General features: G+C 65.5%; 2 protein-coding genes across 6 annotated transcripts; one reads left to right on the forward strand and one right to left on the reverse strand.

The window, feature by feature from the left end:
- Positions 1-2,362: 2,362 nt before the first annotated feature.
- On the forward strand, positions 2,363-20,064 carry SLC6A9 (solute carrier family 6 member 9). Of its 3 annotated transcripts, XM_075759592.1 has the most exons (15): positions 2,363-2,529; positions 4,431-4,613; positions 4,909-5,055; positions 13,643-13,799; positions 13,957-14,088; positions 15,175-15,427; positions 15,504-15,636; positions 15,914-16,048; positions 16,132-16,235; positions 16,316-16,553; positions 16,673-16,807; positions 17,137-17,236; positions 17,519-17,619; positions 17,808-17,978; positions 18,219-20,064. In XM_075759592.1, the coding sequence occupies exons 3-15, from the start codon at positions 5,026-5,028 to the stop codon at positions 18,429-18,431; spliced, it is 1,902 nt and encodes a 633-aa protein (XP_075615707.1). In that variant the 5' UTR covers positions 2,363-2,529; positions 4,431-4,613; positions 4,909-5,025; the 3' UTR covers positions 18,432-20,064. The 3 variants fall into 3 exon arrangements, with proteins under 3 accessions (XP_075615707.1, XP_075615706.1, XP_075615709.1); XM_075759591.1 differs by lacking the exon at positions 4,431-4,613; XM_075759594.1 differs by lacking the exons at positions 4,431-4,613; positions 4,909-5,055.
- A 467-nt stretch (positions 20,065-20,531) lies between these two features.
- Positions 20,532-27,528, reverse strand: B4GALT2 (beta-1,4-galactosyltransferase 2). 3 transcript variants are annotated; one of them, XM_075759595.1, is made up of 8 exons: positions 27,033-27,158; positions 25,416-25,536; positions 24,400-24,786; positions 23,800-24,035; positions 23,536-23,726; positions 23,158-23,280; positions 22,040-22,144; positions 20,532-21,878 (listed from the first exon to the last, which is right to left on the reverse strand). In XM_075759595.1, the coding sequence occupies exons 3-8, from the start codon at positions 24,713-24,715 to the stop codon at positions 21,728-21,730; spliced, it is 1,122 nt and encodes a 373-aa protein (XP_075615710.1). In that variant the 5' UTR covers positions 24,716-24,786; positions 25,416-25,536; positions 27,033-27,158; the 3' UTR covers positions 20,532-21,727. The 3 variants fall into 3 exon arrangements, with proteins under 3 accessions (XP_075615710.1, XP_075615712.1, XP_075615711.1); XM_075759597.1 differs by lacking the exons at positions 25,416-25,536; positions 27,033-27,158 and adding an exon at positions 27,444-27,528; XM_075759596.1 differs by lacking the exon at positions 25,416-25,536 and having other exon boundaries at positions 27,033-27,243.
- Between the last annotated feature and the right edge of the window lie 231 nt (positions 27,529-27,759).

The raw sequence follows: 27,759 nt of genomic DNA on the forward strand, positions 1-27,759 counted from the left end.
CAAAGCCACAGCTGCACAAAGTGCCCAGGCTCCACAAGAGGGGATGTTTGCACCCAGGTGCAGCGTGCTGCAAGGGCACCGCAGCATCTTGGAGGCTGCAAGTGGGCAGGAGCAGCCCCTCATCAACCCAATGGAGACTGCAGGGCCCCTCCTCCTGTTTCACCAAGTCAAGACATGGGAGAGCACACAGAGGAGATGCACAGAAAGGGAGCGAGACCCTGAGGAGCCCTGAGGGTTGGGACACAGAGGCCTCCAGTCCCTGTGGAGCCAGCACAGCCTGTCCCGCCTGGCATACCCCAATGCCTGTCCTTGGGTTTGGTTTGTGCAAGGACGGAGATGTTGGGCACAGGAGCTCCGGAGCCAGCCCTGCCTGCACAAAGCCATGCTGAGGGTTGAAAGCATGAGTTTCATCCACGGAAATCCATCCCTTGAGGGTCAAGTCTGCAACTCTGCGCCTGGCAGCTCCTCAAAGCCCAGACCCTGGGGCAGGGGTGTGGTTTGCAGCCTGGTGCTAGCTCTGACGCAGGGCACTGGGCGTGGGATGCTGGATTCGGGATGCTGGGTGCCAGATTTGGGCTGCAGGGTGGGGTGTGATGCCATGTGCTGCCAGGATTGAGGCTGCTAGTGAGCACCCTGGTATCTGGTGTGGAGCAGCTATGCGCGGGTGCTGGGAGGGCGTGGGAGGACCTGAGCACCCGCCAGTTTCACTGCTGCCTTCCCCTTCCTGCTGTGGGTGCCCTGACTCTGGCTTTACCACGCTTGCAAAGCGAAAGCAGCGTCAGTACACTGGTGCCGTTTCCCATCCTGCAGCCCAGCGTCCTGGTGAGTCTGCAGCAGTGGAGCCCACAGTAGCTGGCCAGACACCCCTTGGGCACCCACCCTATCACCGCCCCCACCTCCACCCCATCCCATGCTGAGGATTTCCTCAACCAGGCAGCAACCTCTAGAGACAACGGGGATCTGTGGAAAGACAGGTGAGTGATGCTCCCCAAGTCGGCTGGAGCACCAGGGGGTCAGTGCTGGGATGGGGTGCAGGGCTGCGGAGTCGGAAAGGACCAGAGAGCACCCAATGGGATGGGGATGTGGGAACGGCTGTGTTGTTGGTATACTCAGGGTGCTGGGCTATGGGGTGCAGGGTCCCCGCTACACCCCTGCCACGCTCCCCACAGCTGCCCCAGGGCCCCAGTGAGCAGTACACCCTGGGAGCTGGGAGGGATCCTGGGGCAGGGCACGGTGCAGGGGTGCAGGCACCCGTCCCGGCATGCTGGAAGCCCAGTAGGAAGGGGAGGGGAAGGAGAGGAGGCCTCGGCGAGGGGCCAGGCAAGGGGCGGCCCCCGGCACATCCGTCATGCATTACTGGAAATGTCTGGCCTGGGCTGTGGGGGCGTGCGCTGGCTGCACATGCATGTGCACACATGCACATGGATATGAGACACACAGATGAACATATGTATTTATGGGTATACGTATATGAGTACTTGCATCCACACCTTTGTATACTCATGTATGTGTACATGCAGGCACGGAGGCTTACACACACATATACATGTATGCATACAGACATGTAGACTTACATGTGCACACACACACATATATCCAAACCTATATACATAGATATACAGGTACAGTTTTGCACATACAGACGTGCGTACATGTGCCAACAATCATGCTGCAGCATACACATGCATGGACACGTGGACCCACACATGTGCAACAGACACAGGCACGCACACACATGCACACACACCTACACATGCATACACCAGTCACACTAACTGCACGGATCTTGGCCGGAGCCTGCAGCTATCCCCCCCTCCCCGGGGTTGTCATGGTGCTGTGCCCTGGCGGTGTGCATCTGTGTGCGTGCACACTGCATGCGGGTGTATATCTGTGTGTGCTTGTGTGTGTGAAAACATGCGCATGCGGGTGCATGCGTGCCCTGTAGGAGCCTGTGTGTGACCATATGTCCCATATATGTCCATGTGTGCCACGTGCCTGCGCGAGCCTGCATGTGCCCCTGCATGTCCACATGCCTGTGGGCTGCATGTGTGCCAAGCGCATAGCACGCCCGTGTGTGTCATGTGCCCGTGTGTGTCCACACGTGCTTGTGCACACCCATGTACGCAGCGTGCCCGTGTGTGCTGATATGTGCCCGTATGTGCCATGTGTACATGCGCGCCCACGCGTGTGTGCGTGTGCCGTGTGTACCGTGTGTACCACGTGTGCCCACGTGTGTCCAGGTGTCCGCTCTCACGCCCCGCGAGTGCCCGCGGTGCCCGGCGGTGCCCGCGCCCCCGGAGCGGGGCGCTGGGGAGCGCGGCGGCCGCGGGGGGCGGAGCGCGGCGGCGGGGGCGAGAGGCGGCGCCAGCCCCCACCGACCTCCAAACTTTCATTAACTCGGCGGCACCGGCGGTGGCGGCTCCGGGCCTGGCACGGCACCGGTACCGGCAGCGGGCCGGGCGCGGCGGGGCTGTGCCCCCGCGGACCCACCCGGCACAGCGGGAGGGGCCGGGTGGCGGAATGGGCACGGTAAGGGGCGCGCACCTCCGCCGGCACCGGGTGCCCGGCCCGGCCGGCAGCCGCGGGGAACACCGGCCGAGACGGGAGGGGGTACCGGGGAGGGGACGGGACTGAACGGGGGGCGGCGAGGGGCTCCGGGGCGGCGGGGCCGGGGACACCGGGAGCGACAACGAGAACGGCACCGGGAACGGTACCGGGAGCGGCCCTCCCCCACCAGGACGGCGCCGGGAGCGGGATGCGGAGCGGTCCCGCATCTGTTGCTGCCCCGGCGCGGCGGCGCGGTACTGGGGGAGCGTGGGGGCGCGGCGGGCAGAGCGCGGCCGCCCGCCGCTGCACCCGGGGATATAGCGGGGACCGGGGAGGCCCGGCCCGGTGGCGGGGCGGGGGGGCTGGCGGTAATTTTCCACGGGCATGTGCCGGGGCGGGGCGGCGGGGCGGCAGAGCAGCCACCACGTGGCGGCTGATGTAACCGGGCCCCCCCCCGCCGCCGTGTTGCACCGGGAGGCGGCGGCGGGGGGTGCCGGGCGGCGGGCGCTGCCCGCGGGGCTGCGGCCGAAGCGGCCTCGGGGGTGGCCAGGGCGGCAAGCTGGCCTGCTGCCCGCGTCCCGTGGGTACCGGGGAGCCCCGGCTGCGGCGGGCCCAGCGGATGCTGGCGGAGAAAATGGCCTTGCAGGTGGCAGCGGCTGCGTCGGCGCCCCGGGCCCTTCTGGCCTGGCGGGGTTCTATGCTGCGGTCCCCTGGGTGCCGTGGGCTGCCTCCCTGCAGAGGTGTGACACCCTAGCCAGGAGCCCCCGTGGGTGCCCAGCTGTCCCCACTGGCACGGTACCACCCGTCCCGTCTCGAGGTACTGGCTGTCCTGCCCTCTGAGCTGTCACGGCATCCTGCTGCCCCGGAGCACCGATGCATTGCATTGCATCCCCATCCCTGCCTGGCTCTCCCAGGGGAAGCCACAGCCTGGGGCACCCCTGCATCCATCCCGTTGCTGCCCCGTGCCTAGCTGGGTGCTCACCTCCTTGTCAGGCTGGGAGCCGAAGCCGGGCAGCGTCTATGCAGGCACGCAGTCTTATCAGCGGCTGGCAGACCTAGGGAGGAGCGGCGGGCCGTCCCCTTGGGCGCTTTCCCCTCCTGCGACACAGGACAAGTGTGCGCTGAATTCAGGGCCGCGGGGCGGGCAGCTTTTGGCTGGCTAGCGATAGATGTGTGGTGGGGAGGACGTTCAGCCACCAGCCCTGCGCCTCCCACCTCCGAGAGGTCCCTGTGCCATGCGAGGAGCTGGGCTTGTGGCAGTGACGACATCTCCGCTCCCCTTGGAAATGCAGCCGCTCCTGGGGAGGGGTTTGGCGGTGGGACGCAGTATCTGCTGGCAGCAGCGTGCCTGTGCTGGAGGGGCTGTGGCAGGGGTTAGGGGCTCGCCCTACATCCCCCGGCCTCCTGCCCTTTATCTCCAGCACCCACGCTCCCTCCCCACGGCTTCAGGGCTTCATGCCCCTCTACTGATTGCTCCAGACCCGTGGCAGCCTGGGGACAGGCCCAGGGGAGCTTGGCAGCTGGTGGTGACAGTGGTTGGGGACCCTTGGTGGGGATGGGGGTCCTTCCCTGGCTGGCAAGGGCACTGAGTGCTGGTGCGGGATCTGCAAACACCAGTGCTGTCGCATGGACAAACAAACTGGTGTTTTGCAAGAGCTGCTGTCCCTCCCAGTGAGGTCAGGCCCCGGTGCTCCCCTGGGGCCCCCAGCAGCCCCAGGCTGGGGCAGAGGTAAGGGCAGGGGAGGCAGCTGCTTGTGTCCATGCCCTGTCCGGCAGCACCTGGCATCCGGCAGAGCCCAGCGGCTTGGCCCCCCTGCACCGCACGTGCACGCGATGCACCGGGGCAGAAGGCAATCGTTTCCCATCTGTGTCCTGCGCGGCAGCTGAGCCCTGAGCTGGCCCCGCTCAGCGCCCAGTCCCGGTGCCGCCGTGTGCCGCAGCCACTTCGGCTCCTGCTTTCGCTTGGGGAGAGCTTGGGGGGCCCCCCGCTTCTGCCTGTGGCCCCTGACGCCCACCTGCCGGGAGGCCAGCAGCCAGCTGCCCGCAAGGTCGTCTGTCCACACTGGGTAAATCTTTAACTGCTTCTTGGAAAACACCTGGGAGCCACCGCTCGTGGGTGCCAGGGGGTTCGGAAACAACGGAGGGGGTGGGAGCCAGCAGGACGAGACCCCATTGCCAGCCCACCCGACCCCAGGCCCTGTGTCGCTGGCCAGCCCCGCTCCCATGTGCCCCATGGGCAGGTATGGGGGAGCAATCCGCCTGGCACGGCCCCCTGGTTCCTGGAGGGAGGGGGAGGCCCGGGGCGGGGACATGCCCACCCCACCAGTCACGTCTCTCTTGGTGTCTCTCCCTTCTGCCCAGCTTGTTCTGACGGTGGACTGAAGTGCACCGGTGCTGGTGCCGCAGCCAGCGCAACGGAGAGCAGGCAGGCAAGGGACCCCACGGCGGACAGCCGGCACTGCGCTCCAGCCTCCAGGGATGGCCGATAAGTGCAGCGAGGGGCTGCTGGTAAGTGCTGGGGCGCGGGAAGCAGGCTGGCATGGGCTACTGCCTCGGGGACCTGGAGCACCCAGCGTAGGGAGCAGGACACCAGGGCGCCTGTAAGGCTTGGTGACCACCCGAGACCCCCATCTGCATTGTGCCACCCCGGTATTCCTCAGCACAATGCCCGCGGCAAGCTGCTGCTTGCCCTGAGCCCGCCGCCTGCGAGGCTCCCTGGGTGCGGTGTCCTGCTGCGCCTGGAGATGCTATCGCCTGTCTCAGCCACTCTGCCTGGCCTTATCGCCTGCCCCAAGCTCTCTGGGTGGGTGGTGAAGGTGGGAAAGCCCCATTCGGGCAGCTCCTCTGCCTGGTCCCTGCAGAGGGTGCAGGCGCCCCTCCGTGCCAGGTGCCCCCAGAGGGGCACGATGTGGGGCTGCTTCCCCTCTGCCTCCACCCGTCGGGCTCTCCTGGACTGGGCTGGTAGGATGGTGCACAGACAGAGCTAGGTTTTTCCAGGCACCAGTGCAGTGCCCGACCCTCCGTCCTCACAAGCGGTGTGTCACAGGATGCTGTGCGCTGCCCTCTGCTCACCTGCACCAGGGACAGCTTCAGTGCGCTGGGCAGATGCAGGACGTGCTCGGCATGTGTCCTCTTTGGAGGGCTGCAATGGCCCCGTGCTTGTGGTGGCTTTGCGATGCCGGACCTTGCAGTGAGCGATTTGGGAGCCCCGAGCTCGGGTTCCCTTTGCCGGGCAGCTGTGCTAGGCAGGTGACCCCAGCGTGGACTTGACTTTTTCCCTTTTTCCCGATGGATGGGAGCTGAATGCTGGGCTAACACAGTCGCCGGGCCCTCCCCTTCCTGGGGGGCTTCCTGAAATAGCTGCACACTCCAGCCAGAGGGCCTGGAGCCAGGACTTCCCTGGGAAGCCTAGAGCCAGGGGAGCGGCGTGCTCCAGCAGATGCTTCCAGTGCGCTCGCGTGTGTGCGGTTCCTCCGCTCGCATGTCCCAGCGTGGCCCCGCTGGCTCTGCCTGCAGCAGGGAGCCCAGTGCCCGTCCTGCCCACAGCAGGCAGTGTGGAGGGGTCAGGGCAGTTGGTGGGATGGGAAGGCAGTTTTCTCCAGGAGAAGCTCTTGGCTGGGAACGGGAACATACCTGGGCTTGATCAGAGGTCTGTCACAGGGACACGCTCCTGCGTGTGCAAGGCACTTGCCATGGCTCCGTGCTGCCTCTGTGTCCTTGTCCTGGCCAGAGCAGCCAGCATCGCACTGGGGTGAGGGCCGAGCCTGGCACCCACGGCAGGGAGCCAGGTGTGGGAGCGTCCACCCGCTCCCGGTCAATCTTTAACTCGCTTCTCAGAAGTACCTGACCAGCCCGCCCGGGGGACAGGGCTTGCGTAGAGTTGGGGACGGGTGCAGGACCAGGGAGTCTGGCACCTGCCGTGCTGGCTGCCCTGGCCTGCGGCCCTCTGCCTAGAGCTCCTCCATTTGTGGGGCGCAAGAACACCTCTGGGCAGGGCACGGGGGATGCTGGGGGACTGGCATAGGGGGCTGCGGGGAGGAAGGCAGGTCCCTGTGATAGCATCCCTGTTCCTGGAGCATCCCTGTGCTGCACCAGCTGTGGGAGCCTCAGGAGGGGGTGCGGTGGGACAGGCACTGGCTGCTGAGCTGCCAGGGTCACTGGGGAAGGAAGCTCATCTTCTTGGCCTTCCTCCAGGGCCCTGCCAGTTGCTTGGTAAAGCGCTGCCCCTGCCTGTCCTCTCATCCCTGCCTGCAGGTGCAGATCGTGCCACCACAGCCCCCAGCCCAGCTGGGGTCCCACAGTGCAAACCCCTACCCAGGGGTGTGTGTGCAGCAGTGGTGGGGCTTGGGGTGCCCAGCCTGGGGTGGTGGAGGCAGCAGCTGGGCAGTGTGCTGCTGTGCCTCAGTTTCCCCACGTGTGAGCTAGGACCTGCACCCTCCCATTGGTCCTGGGGTGATGAGGGTGCCATGTCCTGCTCTTGCAGGCTCTGTATTTTGTGGATGCCCCTGGGAAGCTCTGCACGCTCACTGCAAAATTGCAGGCACGAGGGCGGGTAGTGCCCCCCCCCCTCTGAAAATGGGCAGAGGCAGTGGGTGCCCAACGGGGCACTGGGGTGCAGGGCAGCTCCAGGGCCTGGATCAGTCCCTGTGTAGCCAGGCAGGGAGGTCCCCCTGGGGCCACAGGAGGGCAGGGAGGGTCTGACAGCCTCTCCCTCCCCAGACTTTAAGGACATTTTGTTTTGTCCACCTCAGGGCGCTTTGTTCAGGCTCCAGCAGTGCCAGCAGCTCCTGACTCCCAGGGCTGCCTTGCTGGCACGGCCGGGCAGCCTTCGGCTGCGGGGTGCCTCGCTCAGGTGGGCTCCTGCCATCGCCTCAGCTCACCCTGGGTGGACACTGGGGTGCTGCTCCCACTGCGCTGCTAGGGCTTAAGGGCTGGGGGGGGCCCTGCCTGTCCCAGACACCCCCAGCGGTGCAGTGCCGCTGGGCAGTGGCCGCGGGCAGGGGGGCCAGCAGCGCGCTGAGCTGCGGAAGTGGCTCTTGGCTGCGGGAGCCCTTCCTGGAATACCAAGGGGCAGCAATGGGGGGGGGCCGGCGGGGGATTTTTCTGCCTGAACGCCCTGGGAGAATCGTGTCCACCCCAGGAGAATGGAGCTGGACAAAGGCAGCCTGGGTAGGAAGAGCCTGGAAAGGGGATGGTGGCACCAGGGCAGGTCCCTGTGCGTTGTCCCTGCAGCTCTGCTCGGGAATGAGGTGACAGGGGCTGGGAGACCCACGGCCATCCCCAATGTGCCCAGTGCCTCTGCCTCACTGGTGCAGCCCCAGCACAGCCAGCCAGCCGGGCTGGGGACCAGGCTGTCAGAGGAGATCAGGGTCCAGCTGCAGGACTTCTGTTTCCAGCAGCGTGTCCGTGTGGGGCTGTCCGCTGCGCTGTGTTCCTGTGGGCTGGCGCGGGGCTTGGGATCCCCGGGATGGGGCAGCGGGTCCTGCTTGTGCCATGCTCAGGTTGCTGCAGGGGCACCGTGCCCAGGGCAGGATGTCTGGTGGTGGCACGCAGGTGGCCCAGGCAAAGCGATGCAGCTGAACCAGGGCATGGAGGGATGCTTGTGTGGGCACCTTGCAGGGTGTGTGGGTGCCCGGTTGCATGTGGGGCAGGGCTGGAGGTGTGAGCTGGCAGGGCTGGTCTGCGGTCACTGGGGCTGGCACAGCGTGGGGTAGCTCTGGGCTTGCGCACATCCCAGGGGGGCACAGATGGGTGCTGCCATCACATGGATGGGGCATGTCCCAAGCTACTGGGTGTCCGGTGCAGGAAGGGATGGGGACAGGCACTGGGTGCCAGCGTGCGGGGGGCCGAGCGCCCGCCCCGCACACGTGTGCTGTTCACGTGCATGGCTGCCGCTGCCCAGACCCCAGATGGTCGCCCGAAAGCACTGGCCCGTCCCCCCGCCTTCGGCACACCATCACGCCTCGCTGGCGCCTTGGCCATGCTCCCCAGCCGGGGTGCAGGGCTGGGAGCAGCTGGGGCACCCCAAGCCTAGCTGGGGGGGCATCCTGCGCCCCCCGTCCTGTGGGACACAGCACCCCACTGGGGTCCCACCCCACGCTGGCAAGAGGGCAAGTGGGGAGGCTGTGGGGTGCCCGTGTGGCGGGGGGTCATGGCACAACCCTCCTGCTAGCCAGATGGTCCCCCGTGGGGCAGTGACCTTGTGAGAGTTGCCATGGAGACCCCATGATGTCGCCAGTGGTATGACGTCAGAGCGAAGTAGCATGGCACTGGGCTGGGGATGTGCCAGCAGGCAGGCTTGTCCCCATGCCCCCGTCCCGCGGTGGGGCCATGCCCAGTTCTCGCAGCCCTCGAGTGCCCAGGGTTGGGGTCTGGAGTGTGGGGCCGGGCAGCTGCGTGGGTGATGGGCATAGGGGCAGGAACACGTGTGTGGGGCTGGGGGTGTTGGGGTGTGGGAACAGGGGGCTCCGAGGGGACACGGCCCTCTGCCACACTCCAAACACAGGTCCCTGGTCAGACAGGCAGCGGTGCCCGCAGGGGGGGCAGCGCTGCCCACTGGAGCGTGCGGGGCTGCGAGCAGCTGGACCCTGCTAATGAGGCCTCATTAAGCAAGACGGGGCTCAGCCCACTGCGCAGCCTGCTGCCGGGGGGGCACTGCCTTGCAGGGGCATGACTCGTTGGAGGGAAACTGAGGCACGGGGGTCCCCGTGGCATGGGGCAGGCAGGGATGGTGGGGCACCAGTGCCACAGCAGGGCGGGCGGCGAGGGGCTGAGCCTGGCCGGGAGGCGAGCGGGGAGTGGTGCCAAGCGCCGGAGGCAGCGGGCGGGGGGGGGGGAGGCGGGCGGGCGGCTGCTGCGCCGGAGCCTGAGGTGCCAATGAAGCTGGGGACTCACCGAGCCGGCCAGCCTGGCCCCCCGGATGGCGGCCACGGGCAGCTGGGCCCCCCCCGGCCCCCTCATCAGGTCAGTGGGGAGGTGAGAGCAGGGTCTGGGGGGCAGAGTGGGGGGCCGGGCTGGATGGCATCCATGCCAGTGCTGTCCCCCCACTGCCATGGCTCTCCAAGCCCCTTTGTGCTGGCTCCGGGGCAATGGCTAAGTGGGGCTGAGGCACAGCTGCAGTTCTGTGCCATGGGACGCTGGGGAGGCACCCCCCAAGCCCCACAGCCAGGGACGTGGGGTGCCCCGGGAGAGGGAGAGCATGGCACCTCACCAAGCCCCTCCACGGCCTCAGCTGTGTTGGGAGTGAAAAGAGGTTTATATTTATACCTGACAATTGTGTGTTTGTTAACTCTGGAACCTACTGATTGCAAGAGGGGTGCACAGCAGCCCTTTGCCTTGCTCAGTGCTGCAGGAGCAGAGTCTAGTGAAGATTTACCTCCCTTCTGCCCACCCTCACCCTCCCATTTCATGGGCATCAGTGAGCAATGTCAAAGTTTGCCCTAGCCCCCCATAGCACCCCAGGGCTGCACTGGTGCTGCTGCGGGTGGCTGGCAGAGCACACTCAGGGCTGTCGGTGGGGCTGGGCAGCCTCCCTGCATCAGGGGTGGTCAGGGCTGTGTAGCACTGCTGGGGGGTCCTGGGATTTGGACATCTCCCTCAGCACTGTATCGCTCCGGCGCTGGGAGTGCCCCCTTGCTTGTGCCCATCCTGGCACCCATGGCTGATGCTGCCACTGCTCGGGCTGTGCCAGGTGCCCGTGCCTCTGCCATAGCAGGGCAGAGGTAAATGTGGGGCTGGGCGCTGCAGAGAGAGGGCAGGGATGGCTGGGATGTGTCGGTGGGGCTGGCAGAGCCGGGACGGGCAGGCTGGCAGGGCATGACAGCCTCTGGCACGGGGCAGGCGCTTGTGGGTTCATCACCTCATGTGCCAGGGGCAGGGAGTGTGGAGGCTGATCATAGGGGCACCCCCTGCCACTGCAGCACCCAGGAGCCGTGGCTGCACGGTGAAGGTACCTGAAACAATCATCAAAGTCGCCCCATCCCCAGGGAACCCTCTCCAAGTCACCCCATCCCTCCATCCCCAGGGACCCCCCACCCCAGGCTGGGCTTCCCCTGCTCCAGGCATCATGCACCCCACTTCCCTGACCTGGAGGAGTGGCTATTTTGGCAAACGATGTAATTAGCATCTATTTGTACCTTCTGGCAGCGCCTGCCTCGCCTGGCTATAACTGCATCGCCATGGCGAAGAGCGATGACGTCAGGCTGATGACGTCAAGGGCTGACTGGTACCCTGCATGGGCATTGCAGGAGCAGCCCTGGCACCCCATTAGGAGGCTGGAGAAAGAATTAGGGGTCCCTCACTCGTTCGGGAGAGCTGGATAAGGCTGATGCCCCACAGGGTGCTTATGTGCTGAAATACCGCCATGGCGGGCAGTTTGAGTGGGGCAAAAAGAGGGGGGGACCCCACGCTGGAGATGCCTCCCATGAAGACATCCCCTCCTAGCATCGCCCCCACCATTGCCACAAACTTCCCAGCCATAAATTAGGGCCCCTTCGGGAAGCGGGGGGCATCCGGGCACCCCAGCCAAGCTGTCATTATGCAAGGCGATGCTGCTTAGCATGAGAAAGGCTTCGGTGCCAGGCAGCGTGATGGATGATGCCCACTCTGCTGGGCTAGGGAAGCTTTGGCCATGTTGAGGGGGGGGCACCTTGGGGAAAGGGGAAAAGGGAGGAAGGATACCCCGGGCACCCCGAACGTCCCCAAAGGGGACGTTCGGGGTGCCCGGGGTATCCTTCCTCCCCCCTTACAATGTTTTCACCCAAACCAGGCATCTTTTGGGCTGCATGGGAGCACATGCATGGAAAATTTGTGATGTGGGAGCCCCCCCCATATAGAAGCTGCATCCTTGCTGGAGGGTGTAGCTCCCCTGTTGCAGCCCAGGTCTGTTCCAGCCCATAGTGTGTGTGGGGGTTCCAATCTTCCTGAACATCTGAGTTCTCTATGCCCCCCCCCCCCTTTTTACCATTTGGGGCTGGGAGGGAGGTTGATGAGTGCAAAGGACAGGGTGACCTTCCCAGAATTGGGGAGAGGAGGGGTTGTAGCATGCTGAGGAGTGAGCATGCAAGCGTGTGCGCACGTGTGCGTGCTTGTGCATGCACGAGCACACATGTGGCCGCCCCCTTATTGGGGACAAGCGTGCCGAAGGCCTACACTGCAGGAAAGGGGGGGGGGGGGGCAGCAGAGGCCTGGCACTCTTGTTGCACTGGTGCCAGGCAGCTCAAAGCTGGGGTGCCCCCTTGGGCATGGGGGTGAAGCCATGCTGGAGTCACCTGGGCAGAGGGGTGACCCTCTGGCTTTGGGAAAGGGGTGAGGTCCCCATTGGGCACTGGGGCTCCAGGATGAGCTGGGGCCATGCACTGTCGGCCCCCCCAGGACCCTTTCCAGGGAGGCTGCAGTGCTGCCCCCCTCCTGCTGGCCATGCTGCTCATTAGGAGCCTCGTTAGTGTGAGCAGCTTAATCAGAGGCTTCCCGATCGGCTCAGCCTGCTCGAGCAGGCAGCATGCCCCAGCGTGGGGACAGTGCCAGCGTGCCCCCCCACCCTGGAGATCCCTCAGCCCAGCTCCTGTTAGGCACCCCACAATCAGAGCCTCCCCCGGGGTATCCCCCAGCACCCAGGGCTGCTGTGAGCTCATTTCTGATGGAGCCTTTGCCCGTGGGTTCTGGCGTGGGCACCCCACTGCCCTGGGTGGGCACGGCCAGCGTACCGCCCTTACAGCCCCTATAGCCTAGCCCAAAGTGCCCGCCGCCCCCCCCATTGCCCCTCTCCCTCAGCCCTGCACCCTGCAGCCCCCCCGCAGCCCCCGGCGCGTGCGGGCCCCGCTCACAGCAGATGGCTTTGTTTGGCAGCGCGGTGCCGGAGTTGCCGGGCATCACGTCCCGGCTGTGCCGGCCCTAATCGAATGATACGGTTAGGTGCACCGCGCCTGCTGCCCGCGCCCCGCTGGCGTGAGTAGATCCGAAGCGACGGCTCCCATTTGTGGCCCACTCGCTGCCAGCGTCAGCCATCGGAGCCACGGGGGGGGGGGGTGGTGGGGGGTGGAGTGTAATGGGGGGAGCAGCGCGAACGGGCAATGGGCACAGGGGTGTCGGTGGTGGGGTGACTGGCACCATGGATTTCTGGTGTCCTAGGGCTGGTGGCACCCCGTGCTGCTCCTGTGGGTGCTGTGGGGCCATGGACTGACCAGCACCCTCACCCTGCGCACCCATCGCCTGGCCTCGGGTGGGGATGGGAGGGCTGAGGCACCCGTGGCACCCCAAAATGCCATCCGCCCTCAGCCCAACCTGCTGGAGCTCAGCAGCATCTGGACAGGATATTAGTGCGAGCTTGGGGCCACGCTGGGACAGAGCCACGGGGTGATGGGTGCCATCTCCGTCAGGGGTAACGGGCGCCTGTCCCTGTTGTTGTTGTTGTTGTCCCGGGTGTGAGCTCGCATTGTGTGGCAGCCTGCACAAAGCACCCTTTCTTGCCCCTGTCCAGCCCCTCCCAGTTCCTCTGTGGGGAGGGCTGGCTGGGTGCTGGGGCTGTCCCCAGGGGACCCACCTGCACGGGACCCCCCTGCGCTGCCCTGAGCACGGTGCCCTCACTGGGCACGGAGCCAGCGGCAGGATGCCGGCTGCATCGGGGTGCCTTTCCCAGGGGTACCCAGCTCCCCGCCTGCTCTAGTCACTGCACCCCACTCCCCATTGAGGGAGGCCCCTGCTTCACCCCAGGGGTCCCACCATTTCTCCCCAGCCGTGGGCAGTGGTCACCCAGCGGGGCCTCTCTGTTGCTGGGCGCGGGAAGGGGGGGGGGGCACGGGAACAGAGGCCCCTTTGTGCTCGGGCGCCTGGACCTGCTTTGTATGAGTTGCAGGCTCTTCCTTCGCTGCAGCCGGGCTCCAGGCAGAGCTATTCATTGGGGGGGGCCACTGCCGCCGCCCTCCCCCCTCCTTGGCACTGTCTGTGTATGGCAAGGGCGGGGGGGGGGGGACACTGGCATGGGGGAGGGATGGGGCAGGATGCAGGGGACCACCCGGCCCGCTCAGCGGCTGTCACCCCTCTGATGGGGCTGGCAGGGGGGTCCCCGGTTGATGCGCCCTACGACATCTCTCCGCAGAATGGCACCGTGCCTGGGGAGCGGGGCAAGCAGGACAAGAGCGTCAAGCGTGGCAACTGGGGCAACCAGATCGAGTTCGTGCTGACCAGCGTGGGCTACGCCGTGGGGCTGGGCAACGTCTGGCGCTTCCCGTACCTCTGCTACCGCAATGGGGGAGGTGGGTGTCGGGGGGCTGGGGGAGTGGGGTGCTCCGGGGCAGGGATGGGGGTGTGCGCCCAGCTCCATTTGGTGCTACTGGCCCCAGGTGCAGGGCGTGGGGTCACGGCCATGCCGGGGTCATTGCCCACTCTCACCCTCTGGTTCCTGCCCTCCAGGTGCCTTCATGTTCCCCTACTTCATCATGCTGGTGTTCTGTGGCATCCCCCTCTTCTTCATGGAGCTCTCCTTCGGGCAGTTCGCCAGCCAGGGCTGCCTCGGCGTCTGGAGGGTCAGCCCCATGTTCAAAGGTAAGGGGCTGCCCGTCCCCACCAGCACACGCTGGCACGGGGTGCCTGCAGGCACAGCCCCCAGCACGTGGTAGGCCCCCCCGCACACCCTGTGTGTCCCCTGCACACGCACCTCTGGCATGTTGCACAGCCCCACGCAGGCACCTGGGGCTTGCACAGCCCTGCACGCCTTGCACACACACACCTTGTACACACACCGCTGCCTGTGTTGCAGAGGTCCCCTGCATGCACACCCATCCTAGGCCACACTGCCCTGCACACACAGCCCACTTGGCATCCCCTGCACGCCATTACACGCGTCCCTGCACACACAATGCATCCCCTGTGCACACCCCAGCCCTGCACTGGCATCCGCTGCAGGCATTACACACACGTCCTTGTGCACATGCCACATGTGTGGCGTGTAGTGTCCCCGGTGCATCACCCTTGCAGAGGCCACTCAGGTCCTCTGAACGTGCTGCAGATGCCCATGGACCCTCCAGCTGTGGGCACACTCCTGCAGTCCTCTCCCTGCCCCATGGGTGCTGTGCCCACACACGTGGATGCTGGCCGTGCTCAGAGCTTGTCCTGCCATGGCTGGACCCTGCTCTGGGTGCACCTTGGTGTGCTCCCATGCTGCTGCTCCCCCCCTGGCACACACCTGCACACTGCCTGCCAAGTGACAAGCCTGCACGCATGGCAGCCCGTGCACAGATCCCTACGTGCTCTGCACCATGGCGTGTATGTCCCTGTGCTCGTGTGGCGTCAGTCACCTGCCACCAGGTAGCTGCAGCCTTAAGTCACCATGGCTATGCAAGGAGAGATCCCCACCCAGTGGTTCTCCAGGGCTGCAGACCCCAAGGTGCATTGCCACATGTCCCAGGGGACCCCCAGCACCACCAGGCTTGCTTGGAGGTAGAGGACCCCATGCAAGGTGGTGGGTTGAGCTGTGCGGTGCTCCCCAGCCCAGTGCAACAGCCAGGCCCCAAGCCGCAGCGTGGCTGCAAGGCTGCTGACAGCGCCACGTGCCGCCCACTCGCACCGCGACATGCAATGCCCGCACTGTGCTGCACTGTGCCGCTCACCCCTCCCTGGTGCTGTTCCCAGGTGTGGGCTACGGGATGATGGTGGTGTCCACATACATCGGGATCTACTACAACGTGGTGATCTGTATTGCCTTCTACTACTTCTTTGTGTCCATGACGCACGTGCTGCCCTGGACGTACTGCAGCAACGCCTGGAACACGCCTGACTGCACGGGGGTGCTGGACAGGAACCTCTCTGGCCGCGCTGCCCTCAACTTCACCGACTTCCTCAATGCCACCCAGAAGCGCACCAGCCCCAGCGAGGAGTACTGGAGGTACTGGGGACAGGGACGGGGGGTGGGGAAGGTGGTGGCGGCGGGGCCGCTCTGATGCCAGCTGTCCCCTGCGCAGGAGGTACGTGCTGGACCTGTCGGATGACATCGGGAACCTGGGAGAAGTGCGGCTGCCCCTCCTGGGCTGCCTCAGCGTCTCCTGGGTCGTCGTCTTCCTCTGCCTCATCAAGGGCGTCAAGTCCTCGGGGAAGGTACCCGTGCGTCCCCCTCGGCCCTGCCCCCGCGTGGGCCCTCGGCCCCTCCCCTATCAGGACGCACCTCCCATTGTGGATGTGGCCCCTTTCAGGGGTGGTCCCAGCCTGCTGCATGCTCCTCCCACTCTGGGAAAGGCTCCACCCCTTCCTGCACAGCTCCTCCCATGTGGCCATGGCCCCGCCTTCCCAGTCCATAGCCACACCCCATCCCAGGCCACACCCCTTGTCCATGGCCCCACCCCCAGGCCTGCCCCTCCGTGGTGCTGCCCCACAGGTGGTGTACTTCACGGCCACCTTCCCCTACGTGGTGCTCACCATCCTCTTCGTGCGCGGCATCACGCTGGACGGGGCCCTCACTGGCATCGCGTACTACCTGACGCCCCAGTGGGACAAGATCCTCGACGCCAAGGTGAGCGGGGACAAGGGACGGTGGGTGGCCGTGGTGGGGGGAGCAGGGCTGGGGGACCAGCACTGACCACCTCACTGCTGCAGGTGTGGGGTGATGCAGCCTCGCAGATCTTCTACTCGCTGGGCTGTGCCTGGGGCGGGCTCATTACCATGGCCTCCTACAACAAGTTCCACAACAACTGCTACCGGTGAGTTCTCGGCCGCGGCCCCCCGGCACCCCCCCGCTGTTCCCCAGCCCCACCACCAACCCTGATCCCTCTCCCTGCAGGGACAGCATCATCATCAGCATCACCAACTGCGCCACTAGTGTCTACGCCGGCTTTGTCATCTTCTCCATCCTGGGCTTTATGGCCAACCACTTGGGTGTGGACGTCTCCAAGGTGGCTGACCACGGCCCTGGTCTGGCCTTTGTCGCCTACCCTGAGGCCCTCACCCTGCTTCCCATCTCGCCCCTCTGGTCCATCCTCTTCTTCTTCATGCTCATCCTCCTGGGGCTGGGCACACAGGTAGGTCATGGTGGGGCAGTGTGGTGGGGCCAGCAGGTTGGAATGCTGTGTCAGGGGGGCATGGTGGGGACAAGGTGGTGGTCCGAGCTGATGTGCTGCCCTTTCCACCACATGCACAGTTCTGCCTGCTGGAGACCCTGGTCACGGCCATCGTGGACGAGGTGGGCAATGAGTGGATCATCCGCAGGAAGACCTTTGTGACGCTGGGGGTGGCCGTGGCAGGCTTCCTGCTGGGTGTCCCACTTACCACACAGGTAGGTGACCATGGGACTGTGGTGACGGGGTGCTGTTGCCATGGCAACCTTGCCACGCTGACACCTTGAGCCATGTCCTTATTGTTGCCATGACCACCCTGGTGGTGGTGGTGACACTCAGGGCCTGGTGTTGCCATGCCAACACTGGCAATGGTATCCAGACTAAGCGTCGCCATGCCGACCCTGCCATCAGGCATTGCCATGCCAACCGTGGTGGTGGTATCTGGGCTGTGTGTTGCCATGCTGGCCCCGGCAGCACGGCTGTGCCATTGCCCTGCCAATGGTGGCGGTACTGCCGGGGCAGCTGTGCCAACTAGTCCCTCTCGCAGGCGGGCATCTACTGGCTCCTGCTGATGGACAACTATGCCGCCAGCTTCTCCCTGGTCATCATCTCCTGCATCATGTGCGTGGCCATCATGTACATCTATGGTAGGTGCAACTGCCTCCAGCCAATCAGCTGGCAGGGGTGCCCCTGCCAACCACTGGGGAAGGGGATGTGCTAACTTCTGACCAATCACCAGTTTGCTGCATGCTAACTGGCTGAGGAGTGCAAGGCCTTTGGCCAATCAAGGCAGCCATGACCTGAGGAATCTGTGGGTCCCATCACCCGGGGTCTGGAGCTGGTGCTGGCGCAGGGGTGGGAGGGGGTTCGGGGTTCCACCGGGGCCCCAGACCAGCCGTGCTGGGGCTGACGGCCACTTGTCCCCACAGGGCACCGCAACTACTTCAAGGACATTGAGATGATGCTGGGCTTCCCGCCCCCGCTCTTTTTCCAGATCTGCTGGCGCTTCATCTCGCCCGCCATCATCTTTGTGAGCATCACGGCCATGGGGCATGGGGCCACAGGAGGAGGGGGCTGGGAGCCCACCCGGGCCCCACACTTGGGAAGGAGGTGCTGGGTTGCAGGGGGGCAGCAGGGATGAGGCAGAGCGGGGCAGTTGCGGGGAGGCAGAGCAAGCTGGCTGCTCTCCACTGGCTGATCCTGCCTGTCCCTCCCCAGTTCATCCTGATCTTCACAGTGATCCAGTACCGGCCCATCTCCTACAATGACTATGTCTACCCCACCTGGGCCATCAGCATCGGCTTCCTCATGGCGCTCTCCTCTGTCATCTGCATCCCCATCTACGCCATCTACAAAGTGTGCCGCTCTGAGGGGGACACGCTGCTGGAGGTGGGTGGCCAGGGGCTAGACCCCCCACCCCCCCCTTGTCCATGTCCTACCTGGGGCTGCCTGCAAGGCTGTCCCCCACCCCACTGGAGCTGTCAGTGGCTGTGTGCAGGCAGCATCTGTGGGGTACCCCATCTCCGGGCACCCCCAGGAGCTGCTGGCATGCTGGGGGAGGCTGGGGCAGGGGAGCATGGTGGATGCTAACCCTGTCCCCATCCTCTGCCCCTCTGTCTCTCTCTGTAGCGCTTGAAAAATGCTACCAAGGCAAGCAAGGACTGGGGCCCGGCCCTGGCAGAGCACCGCAGCGGGCGCTACGCCCCAGCGTTCAGCCCCTCCACCGAGTCCCACCTGGAGGTGCAGCCCCTGCAGCCAGAGAAGGGCCGGAGCGAGGCGGCGGCTGCCTCCCCTGTGCAGGGCAGCAACGGCTCAGCCCACAGCCAGGACTCCAGACTGTGACCCCCCCGCCATCCCCACAACCCCTCTAACCTCTCCCGCGACACTTTCGCACCTTCCGCTGGCGGAGCCTGGCTCTGGGCTGCACCGGACCGCGGGGGGCTCTCAGTGCCCATCCCCGAGACCCCCCCCCACCTCCTCGCCGGTTAACCCTCCCCCTGCCCCCCCCTCCCGTGGCGTTCGTTAACCCTCGTGTTTACGGTAACCTTTGTGCACAACGCTGGGACAAGAGAGGAGGGGGCACAGCCCCGGGAGGGCCGGGAGCCAGAGGCACTTTGCAGGGGCCCTGCCCCGGGGGGATGCACAGGATGGGGGGGGTGGGAGCGGGATGCCCCCCGGCTCCCGGCCCTCCCGCAGCCGGACAGCCTGCCTCACCGTGGGGCATGCTCCTGGCATGGGGTGGGACCAGGGCTGGGGCTTGCAGGGACTGCCCACAGCCGCCCCCAAGCTGCGTGTGCACAGGGACGTTGTGGCAAGGGTTGGCACTGCAGGGACCCCCCAGCATGGGTGGGCACCTGCTGTGGCTCAGACCCTGCAGGGTCCCGTGGGTGGCTGTGCCTGGGGACGGCGCCAGGCACTGAGCCAGCACAGGGAGATGGGGACAAGCACGCTGCCTGCACGGGCAGTGGGATCTCACGGCACAAGACACAAGCACTTAAAGCACCTGTGTGCGCGTGTGCGTGTCCCTTGCAGACACGGTACGAGCACGCATGCAGCACGCATGGGCGCGCATATATGCACAGTACCCCAGGGCTGTGCAGGCGGCGAGCTGGTTTGACCCCCTCCTCGCCATGCAGCACTACAACCCCCCCACCCCACAGCACCCTGCGGCCCCGTTGAGGGGCTGTGGGTGCCCGCCTGGGTGGCCAGGCACCACCCGCAAAGCTGGGCGCAGCCGTAAGCAGCGTGGGCACAGCCCGGCACTGCTGCCTGCCCTGCAGCGGGGCAGGAGGCTGAGGAGCACTTAAGCCTGGCCCAGGGGTGATGGGCCAGGGCTGGGGTCCAGCTCTCCCCAGCAGCTCCAGCATGGGCAGGGGAGGCCTTCCATGGTGCTAAGGGGGAGCAGGATGGACCGGTCCCCCAGCTGCTGCTAGTGAGAGGTACCAGTGGAGACACAGAGGGCTGTGCCAGCCCACTTGCTCTGAGCCATCTGGGGACACTCGGTCCCCAACCAGTATTAGTGGAGCAGGATGCGCTGGCAAAGCCGGGAGTTCTTAAATCTGTCTTCCAGCTCCAGCCAAAGGGTTGGAGCTCTCGATTTGGGTGGATGGGGTGGGACCCTTCCCACCCTGCTCCTCCCCTCCCAGCCAGCACCCTGTGCTCCCCATGCCGCAGCCCTGGGGTTGGCACAGGGACATGGCACGGTTTGGCATGGTGGCAGGAGGTGGCAGGCGGCGGGCGCTGAGCCCCGGCAGGACGTTCCAGCTCCCCTGTCCCAAGCCCCCCGCCGTGCCACAGCGAGGGGCATAGGTTCCTGCATGGCGCCCATGCCCTGCCCCATGTGTCACGCCGCTACTCTTCACCTCTAATTGTTAGCAATAACGCGCGCGTCCCTGGGCAGCGCTGCCTGTGCCAGTGTCTCTCCCGGTGTAGAGTTCTAAAGTATCCTAGATTTTAATGAGATTTATATTCCTGAGGCTGTGTCCCACTGTGCCCTTCTTTGGGGACCCTGAGGGGGGAACTGGAGAGGGGGGGACCATGTGCCATGGATGCAGCCCTTTTCCCCTTGGATGCCTGGCACTGGCACTGAACAGCCAGGCTGGGCACTAAGGGATAGGGGCTTGTCCCTGTTGGGGGACAGCACTGTCCCCAAGGGCAGGAGGGGCAGCAAGTGTCCCATGGCACAGTGAGGGCACCCAGCTTTGCCCCACGTGTGCCCTGGGCACCTCGCCCTAGCTGGGGCTGGGTACCTTGCAGGGCAGGAGCCACCCCGTGCTGCCCCAGGGCTGGGCAAGCTGGGGGAGGTCTGAGGGTGGGCAGGGAAGGCCGGGGGGGGGGGCTCTGCCCCCCCCAGCTGGAGGTGGCAAGCAGGGCTGCCCCCCCAACACTGGATGCTGAAACCATTTCATGGTTACCCCCCCAACCAGCCCCACAAAACCCGCAAACTTTTGAAACTTTTATTAAATACAAAAACCCCGGTCACTACGACCGAACGCTGCATTCAACGTACGCTCAAAAAAAGGGTCAGACATTCAAATGTACAAAAGTCGCCGGTGCCCCCCCCCCGCCCCGGCCTGCTGCCCGGCTCCTGGCCCCACTGCCTCCAGCCCCCCGGGGGGGTGGGGGGTGCCGGGACTCCAAGTCCCATGGGGGACCAGGGGGTGCCCACCCTGCACGACCTTGGCCTCTCCTGCCTGCAGTCCCCCTGTCCCAGGCCTGGAGGGGGGGAAGCCAGAGAAGGGGGAGACCCCAATGGCCCCCAAACGGTCAGTGGGGCACCTGCTGCTGGAGGGAGCTGTGGGGCAGCCCCCCACTCACCAAGAGGGGCTGGGGGGGATGTCAAATGAGCCCCATATCCCCTCAAAGCAGGGACGGCAGGCGCAGGCAGGGGCTGCACACGCACACAGCATCTGCCTTTGGGGAGGGGGGGGACGGGATATAGTCACCACCCCCCAGCCCTGGGGAAACTGAGGCACGGTGAGGGGTGTTTGCTAACCAGAGGTCTCTGTTTGGCAGAGCTGAGACAGGGCCCGGCTCTAAGCACCAGACTAAAGCAGAGGAAGACAGCGAGCCATGTCTGTGTGCCCAGCAGCGTGGGCAGCGCCCAGCTGGGGCAGCAACCTCGCCCTGATCCTGCCTGCTGGGGGGGGGGGGGGGGGCCCAGGCTGCTCCCACCCCCGGCGTGGGCAGCAGCAGCTCCAGCGCTGGCGAAGGGGGAAGCCTGCACCCCGCTTCTCGTAGCGCTGGCGGGGACCCCCCAGCTCTCCCAGAGCAGCGGGATCTCACCCTCCCCACCCAGGGTGCAGGCAGGAGCTGGCATGGCCAGGAGGCTCCTCACCAGGGCTGGCGCTGCCCCCTCCCTCTGTGCCAGGAGCTGCACGTTGGGCAGCCGGGCTCGTCCGCCGACACACCGAGTATGGGGCGGGGGTCCTGCAAACACACTCGTGGGAACAGGGCAGGGACAGAGAAATCCTGGGGACTGAGGGGCAGGCTGGGGGGGCAGCTGTCTCCGGAAGGCAGCAGAGTAGGCAGAAAACATCCCCGTCCAGTCCTGGCTCTCGAGCCGGGGCAAAACTCGACGTGCCCAGCCAGCTCGGACACAGAGCTGGCTCCCGGCGGCTCCGCTGGCGGCGCAAGCACTAGCCCCGGGCCAGGCGGGGGGGCGGCCTGCCGATCTCCACCGTGATGTTGGTGTACATGGGCTGGCGCGAGACCTCCACCAGCCGGTACTGCAGTGAGCTGATCCCGTCCCGCTTCATCGTCATTTTGGTGTTCTGGATCTTGGTGAATCTGGTGCAAATGGGAGTGGGATGAGGCGGGGGGGGAAGTGGGGGGTGGTGCCAGCTGTACCTGACCTCCACGGGGGTGAGCAGGGCAGGGGAGCTGGCAGCCGGAGGGAGCCCAGCGATTGCCCAGCGTCCTGACTGCCCCGGCCCCTGCGTCTCACTCACCTCTGCGGGTTGGGCTCGTTGTGTTTGTCACGTTCGTGCTTGATCATGCGGTACCTCCCGATGCGGATGTCGGGCCTCGACACCTTCATGCCATTCAGGGAGATGCTGGGGGTCGGGACCAGAGGGGGATCAGCGTGTGGGCACCAGAGACCTCCAGGGTCAGCCCGCAGCCCAGATAAACTCGTCCCTGCTTAAACAGGGCAGTCCCAAGCCAAGCTGAGCAAAGCCACGCCACGGCTGGGCCAGCGCCACGATCAAGGGTGCCACATGCCTCATGGCAGAGTGTGCCCAAAGCTCCTCCGGCTCCACAGGCTGGCAGCTGCAGTCAGCCCACCGTGCTGCTCACATTCTCCAAATGCCAGTGCCCGGCCCTGCCCTCGCGCCCCCCCCACACGTTAAGGGCTGCCTGAAGCTCTCCCAGAGCTCCACACGCTGCTTGTTCCCCACCCCGAGCCCATCTTGGATGGGAACTGCAACTGTGCCACCGTGCCTGCGGCACCTGCAAGGGCTGTTTTGCTCGCCCGGCCATTATAGGCTGGTTGTGCCCCACCGGTCACACACTGCTCCCCCAGGCAGGAGATGAGGCGGGAGCCATCCGGCTCCAGCACCCAACGCAGGGTGTGTGTGGGGGATTCGGCTGCGGCTCTGCATGCGGCTGTGCTGCGGCCTGCCGGCTGCTGGCAGAAATGCCTGTTCGGCTGCTGCGTGGCCACCACTGAGACGCTTCCAAGTTTTACATCCCAGCCCTGGACACTTCCAAGTTTAGCATCCCGGCCCCAGCCTGGAACGGAGCCCACAGGCATGCCACCCCACTGGCGCAGCTCACACCGCAGAGGGAGGGGTCCAGGCCCCACGGCGCTGGGGGCAGTTTAGTCACAAGGAAGGCATGTGGGTGCCCCATGGCCCCCCAACACCCTGGGAGGGGCCAGTTCGATCCCTGAGGGCCACCACCTCTCAAGTTGGAGGGTAATTAAATCCCTCCCTGCCACGTGGCATGCCCCGTGCATGTTCCCTGCAAACCCAGGAGCCCTGGTGCTGGTGAGGGTGCCAGTTCGGTGCTCGGTGGGGAGCCCCAGCACACCCCAACCAGCCGGTGCTGGCAAGGGGTTGGCACCTACCGGTTAAAGATGTCATCGTCCTCTCCTCCCCAGCCCCAGTACTCGTTTGGAAAGCCATTGATCTTCAGGAACTGGGACTTGCTCAGCCCAGAAACACCACCGAAGTAGCCGGCGTAGGGCAGCCTGCAGGGTGACAGCAAACAGGTCAGCCCCCAGGGACAGGCAGGGATAGGGGTCAGCCCCATGGGGACACCCAGGGACAAGCACCAGCCCTCCCCTGTGTCACCCTCCCACCCAGGGCTCTGCGTCCTCTCCCATCCCACTTCCTTAATTCGAACCAGTGACCCCACGCCTGCCCCAGGCGACCACTGAGGTCGGTGGCCCCGGCGTCATCCCAGCCCTGCTCAGGGAAACACCCCAGCCCTGCAGAGAACCCACCTGAACCCAAACTTGTCCATGCCAACAGCAAAGTGCCGCGGCTGCTCGTAGCAGCGATAGAGGTTGCGGTCGTCCATGGGGATGAGGTCCACGTCGCTGAAGATGAAGCAGTCGTACTCTTCATCATCCTTGAGGGCCTCCAGGAACCCCACGTTGAGCAGCTTGGCCCGGTTGAAGGTGTCCTCGCCGAACTGCAGGGCAGAGCTCAGCAACGCCCACTTGCCCACCCTGGCCCTGTCAACCCCTGGCCCCTACCCCCCTCACCTGGTTGATGATGTAGATCCCGTAAGCCACCTTCTGCCGGCGCAGGATGGGGTGCAGGTAGTGCAGCCAGTACTTGAGGTGGTGTTCACGGTGCCGGAACGGGATGAGGATGGCCACCTTCTGCCGGGGCAGGCAGTCCGGGGGGGTGTACTTGCCACCCTGGCGCACATCGGGGTTCTCCCGCTGCACCCGCTCCATGCTCATGGGAGAGCTGAACTCGATGAGCAGGCGCCCAACTGCAAGAGGGAGGGCAGGGTGATGCCCGCAGAACGAGACACAGCCCGGGTCATGGTCACCTGCTGCTCCCACCCAGGCCAGTGGAGCAAGCAGCGAGCGGGACCTGCAAGGGGGACTGGCACTATTGAGGGCAGAGGATGCCCAAAACTTTTCCCAAACAGGGGCAGAGAGACTGGACAAGCCGCTGACAAAACCTGAAACAGCTGTCCTGGTACCAGTTCTAGGCTGGGGTTTCTCCACTGCTCCACCGCTGGGACCACTGGGAAGCCATGTGCAGGACCCAGGGGATGGAGATGCCACCCACAAGCCCCACACTTGGAGCCAGAGCCCAACTACCCCCGGCGCTCGCCCCGCATGTCTCACCTAAGCCGGGAGGTGTCTCCTGGCAGGGCTGCAAGGGCTTCTCGGTGGCAGACTGGTTGGTGCTGGGCTTGGCGCTGGGAGATGGGGCCTCAGCACCGGCCGGCCCATAGCTGGGGACGGTGCTGTTGGGGCGGGAGGAGTTGGAGAAGGGGTGGGCGCGCGAGGCGTTCCTGGCGTTGAAGCGGCTGAAGAAGTCCAGGTGCTGCGCGTAGACGTCGAAGTAGAGGATCATGATGATGACGAAGTGAAGCAGGCAGAGCAGCAGCACAGCCTTGCAAATCCTTTCCAGGGTCACCCCCAAGAGCAGCCTGGTCATCTTCTGGGCGCGGGCAGGCGGACATGTGCACTCAGCGGGGCAGGGGGGCGGCTCCAGCCACGGTTCTGATCCTGCCGAGATAGCCCATGCTCAGGAAACCACCACAGCGAGCCCCCAACCCCAGTCCAAATGGCAGCAGGAGCAGCACAGGCCTGATGAGGTGATGGGCTCACAGGTAGGTATGCCAGAGAGCACCCCGGGGGGGATGCAGCATTTGGACCCCTGCTTTGAAGGCACAGCCATGAAGACATGAGAGGTCTCCAGACCCATGCAGTAAGTCTCCTCCCTGCTCTCAAAGTCCAAGACCAGGCCAGACCCACTCCCCATTCCCATCACTTCCAAGCAGGGGACTGGGATACCACCAAGGGTGCTGCAAAGAGCCTCCATGGAAGCTGGGCCCTCAGAGGTCATGCTCTCCCAAAACGCGGCCAGTCTGGGGTGGCCTAAGGGCACCATGGGTGCCCCCACCAGCAAACCCTTTCCGAGGCACCCCATTTCCCTCCTCCCCATCCCACTGCCCCCCCCAGTATTGCAGCCCAGCAGCAGCACTGAAGCAGGGCCGGCAGCAAGCGCCATGCTGGCAGGGGCCCTCCTTGGGGTGCTCAGCGGGGTGAGCAGCTGCACGACAGACATTTAGCCGAGCGGGACGTCCCAGCCCCCAGGGCAGGGGTCCCTGCTGCATCCAGGGGTTCCAGCTTACAGCCAGTGGCGCAGGTCCTCTCTCCTCCTGCTGCCGGTGGTGAGGCCCCTGGGACGCTGGGAGCTGCTGGGAGCCAGGGTCCCCTTATCTCCCACATGACACCTGGAGCTGGGCCAGAGCCCTGCTGGGAAGCCAGCCGGGAGCGTCACCAGACAGCCCCAGCCAAGCCAAACCGTCCGGCCCTTCCCAGTCCCACCACTGCCGGGGCTCGGGCTGCAGCACGGCTGTGCACCCCAGGTCCCAGCCTGCGTCCCCGCTCTCAGGGAAGCTGCTAGGACAGGGCAAGGCAACGGCGAGGGACAGGCACAGGGGCTCGCAACGCCCTGGGGACCCTGGGACAGGGCAGTGCCGCTGCAGGAACCCCGGCAGGCGGGGAGCTGTGGCAGGACCCCCCAGCAGGAGCGCAGCTAGGACCTGAACGGGCTGGCAACCAGCCCAGGGCCTGGGCCAGCCCACCGGCAACTGCCAGCCCAGGCCGGTGGGGCCCCCCGGGGAGCTGCAGAGCACCCAGCCGGCTGGGAACAGGGATCAGAGGGGAAGTGCGAAGCAGGACTCGCACCCAACCCCGCTCCAGCTGCCCTGTCCCAGCCACAGGCTGACCCCGACAGGCAGCGGGGTGCTGGCAGGAACCCACTGCAGGCAGGGAGGTGCTGGAAAAGGCTCGGAGCCCAATGCCCCACCTGTGTCCACCCTCTCCACAGGACGCAGGGCAGGGTCCCTGTGCCAGGACCCCAACCCCACAGCCAGGTATGTTCTAGAAAGTCACCCCCTGGAGAAAAGCTGGGTTTGTCATTATCTCCCAAACCTTCTCATGGTCACAGTGCCCTGTCACTGAGCACAGCCCTTAATGGAGGGACCTACCTGCCCCCAGCGCCTGCCAGAAACCCTCCCCAAAATCCAAAAACCCTTGCAGCAGGCAGCACATGGAGTGGTGGCATCTCAACAGCCAGGCAGGGAGGTGTTAGGGAAAAATAAGAGCAGGTTTTAGGGATCCTTTAGTGGGGTGGTCCAAGAGGTGAGTGGAGTGCGATGCTCGATGGGAACAAAAGCGAAGCACTCCATCGAACGGCGGCCATGGGATGCCACAAGCATGAGTGAGCTTAAAAACACCCGCTAAGTGGGGGGCTATGAAATATAATGTTTCCCCCCCTATACTGCAGCATCGTTACAAGGTGTGAGAGGCCGAAAGCAACCTGGGGGTTGGGGAGCTGGTCCCCAGGGATTCATGCTGGTGTGGTGCGTGCCATGGGGCTGGTGATGCTCGTTTTGGAGGGGATGCTCATCCCCTTGGGCTCCATCCTTCTTCCCCCAGGACATCCCTGGGCCAGGCAAAGGGAGGTGCCAAAGGTGGCACCGGGGCCATCGGCTCCCCCCGCGCCTCCCTCCTCCCAGCCAAAAGCGAGGTGAAGGGGCACGTTCAGCACAACCAATCCCCCCCTAAATTTTTCCCAGTCCCCGACACACACAAAAACTTATTAAAAACCGAGAAACAACCTCAAAAAGAGGCTTCTTCCCGAGCCGGGGCGGTGCCACCCGTAAGTGACCGGGATCGCATCCCCCGGGTCGCATCCCGGGCCTCCCCCACCCGGCCAGGCCTGTCCGCGCCGTTCCACTCACCGCGGCCTCGGGGCTGCCGCGCCGCCCCGGCGCCGGTCAGCGGCCCCCGCCGCCGCCTCCTCCTCCTCCTCCTCCTCTTCCTCCTCCAGCCCCGGCCGCCGGCCCGCGGGCTCCCATGCCCGGGGCTGCGGGGGGGGCCCTGCCGGCCGGGCCGCCGCACAACCGAGAGCCGCAGGGAGACGGGGCCGCGCCCGCACGCCGGCTCCGCCCGCCGCCGCACCGGGCGGGGCCGCCGCCGCCGACCGCCCTGCGCTCCGGGACCGCGCTGCCGCCGGGCGAGGGCAGCCCCGCCGGGACCGGGACTCCGCGGATGCGGACCCCACACCCCCCCCGGGATGCTCGATGCCCCCCCCCCCGCTCCGCCCCGAAATGCTCAGCCCTTGGCCCCCAGCACCGGGACCCTCCACGCACCCCCGGGGACACAGGGACAGGGTCTCTCAGTGTTTCGTTCTCCCTTCCTTCCTGCTGCGTTTTTGGCAAGGTGGGAGGCAGCGCTTTCACCGACCCACCCAGGACAACTCCCACGTTCCTGAGTGTTGGTGCTGGCTCAGCTCCCATCGCAACCTATTTGTGGCTCCTTCCGCCCTCTCCTCCCCCCTTCCCATGTTTCTCGGTGTTTCCTAGCAATATCACTCTCCCTACCACAATGGCATCACCAAAAGATCTTGGGCTGGTCCCACCGAGAGTTCGGCCCACCATGAATAATTTTTGTGCTGTCCACAGCCCT

The sequence above is a fragment of the Balearica regulorum genome, chromosome 8, assembly GCF_011004875.1.
Source record: "Balearica regulorum gibbericeps isolate bBalReg1 chromosome 8, bBalReg1.pri, whole genome shotgun sequence".
Classification (NCBI taxonomy): Eukaryota; Metazoa; Chordata; class Aves; order Gruiformes; family Gruidae; genus Balearica; species Balearica regulorum.

Excerpts from the sequence above, each read along its gene's own strand:
- SLC6A9 (XM_075759592.1), top strand. The coding sequence starts at position 5,026 with ATGGCCGATAAGTGCAGCGAGGGGCTGCTG. Across the intron at positions 16,049-16,131 it reads ACAAGATCCTCGACGCCAAG|GTGTGGGGTGATGCAGCCTC; the intron begins GTGAGCGGGGAC and ends TCACTGCTGCAG. Across the intron at positions 17,620-17,807 it reads TCTCGCCCGCCATCATCTTT|TTCATCCTGATCTTCACAGT; the intron begins GTGAGCATCACG and ends GTCCCTCCCCAG.
- B4GALT2 (XM_075759597.1), bottom strand. The coding sequence starts at position 24,715 with ATGACCAGGCTGCTCTTGGGGGTGACCCTGGAAAGGATTTGCAAGGCT. Across the intron at positions 23,281-23,535 it reads ATGGACAAGTTTGGGTTCAG|GCTGCCCTACGCCGGCTACT; the intron begins GTGGGTTCTCTG and ends GTCACCCTGCAG. Across the intron at positions 21,879-22,039 it reads AACGAGCCCAACCCGCAGAG|ATTCACCAAGATCCAGAACA; the intron begins GTGAGTGAGACG and ends CATTTGCACCAG.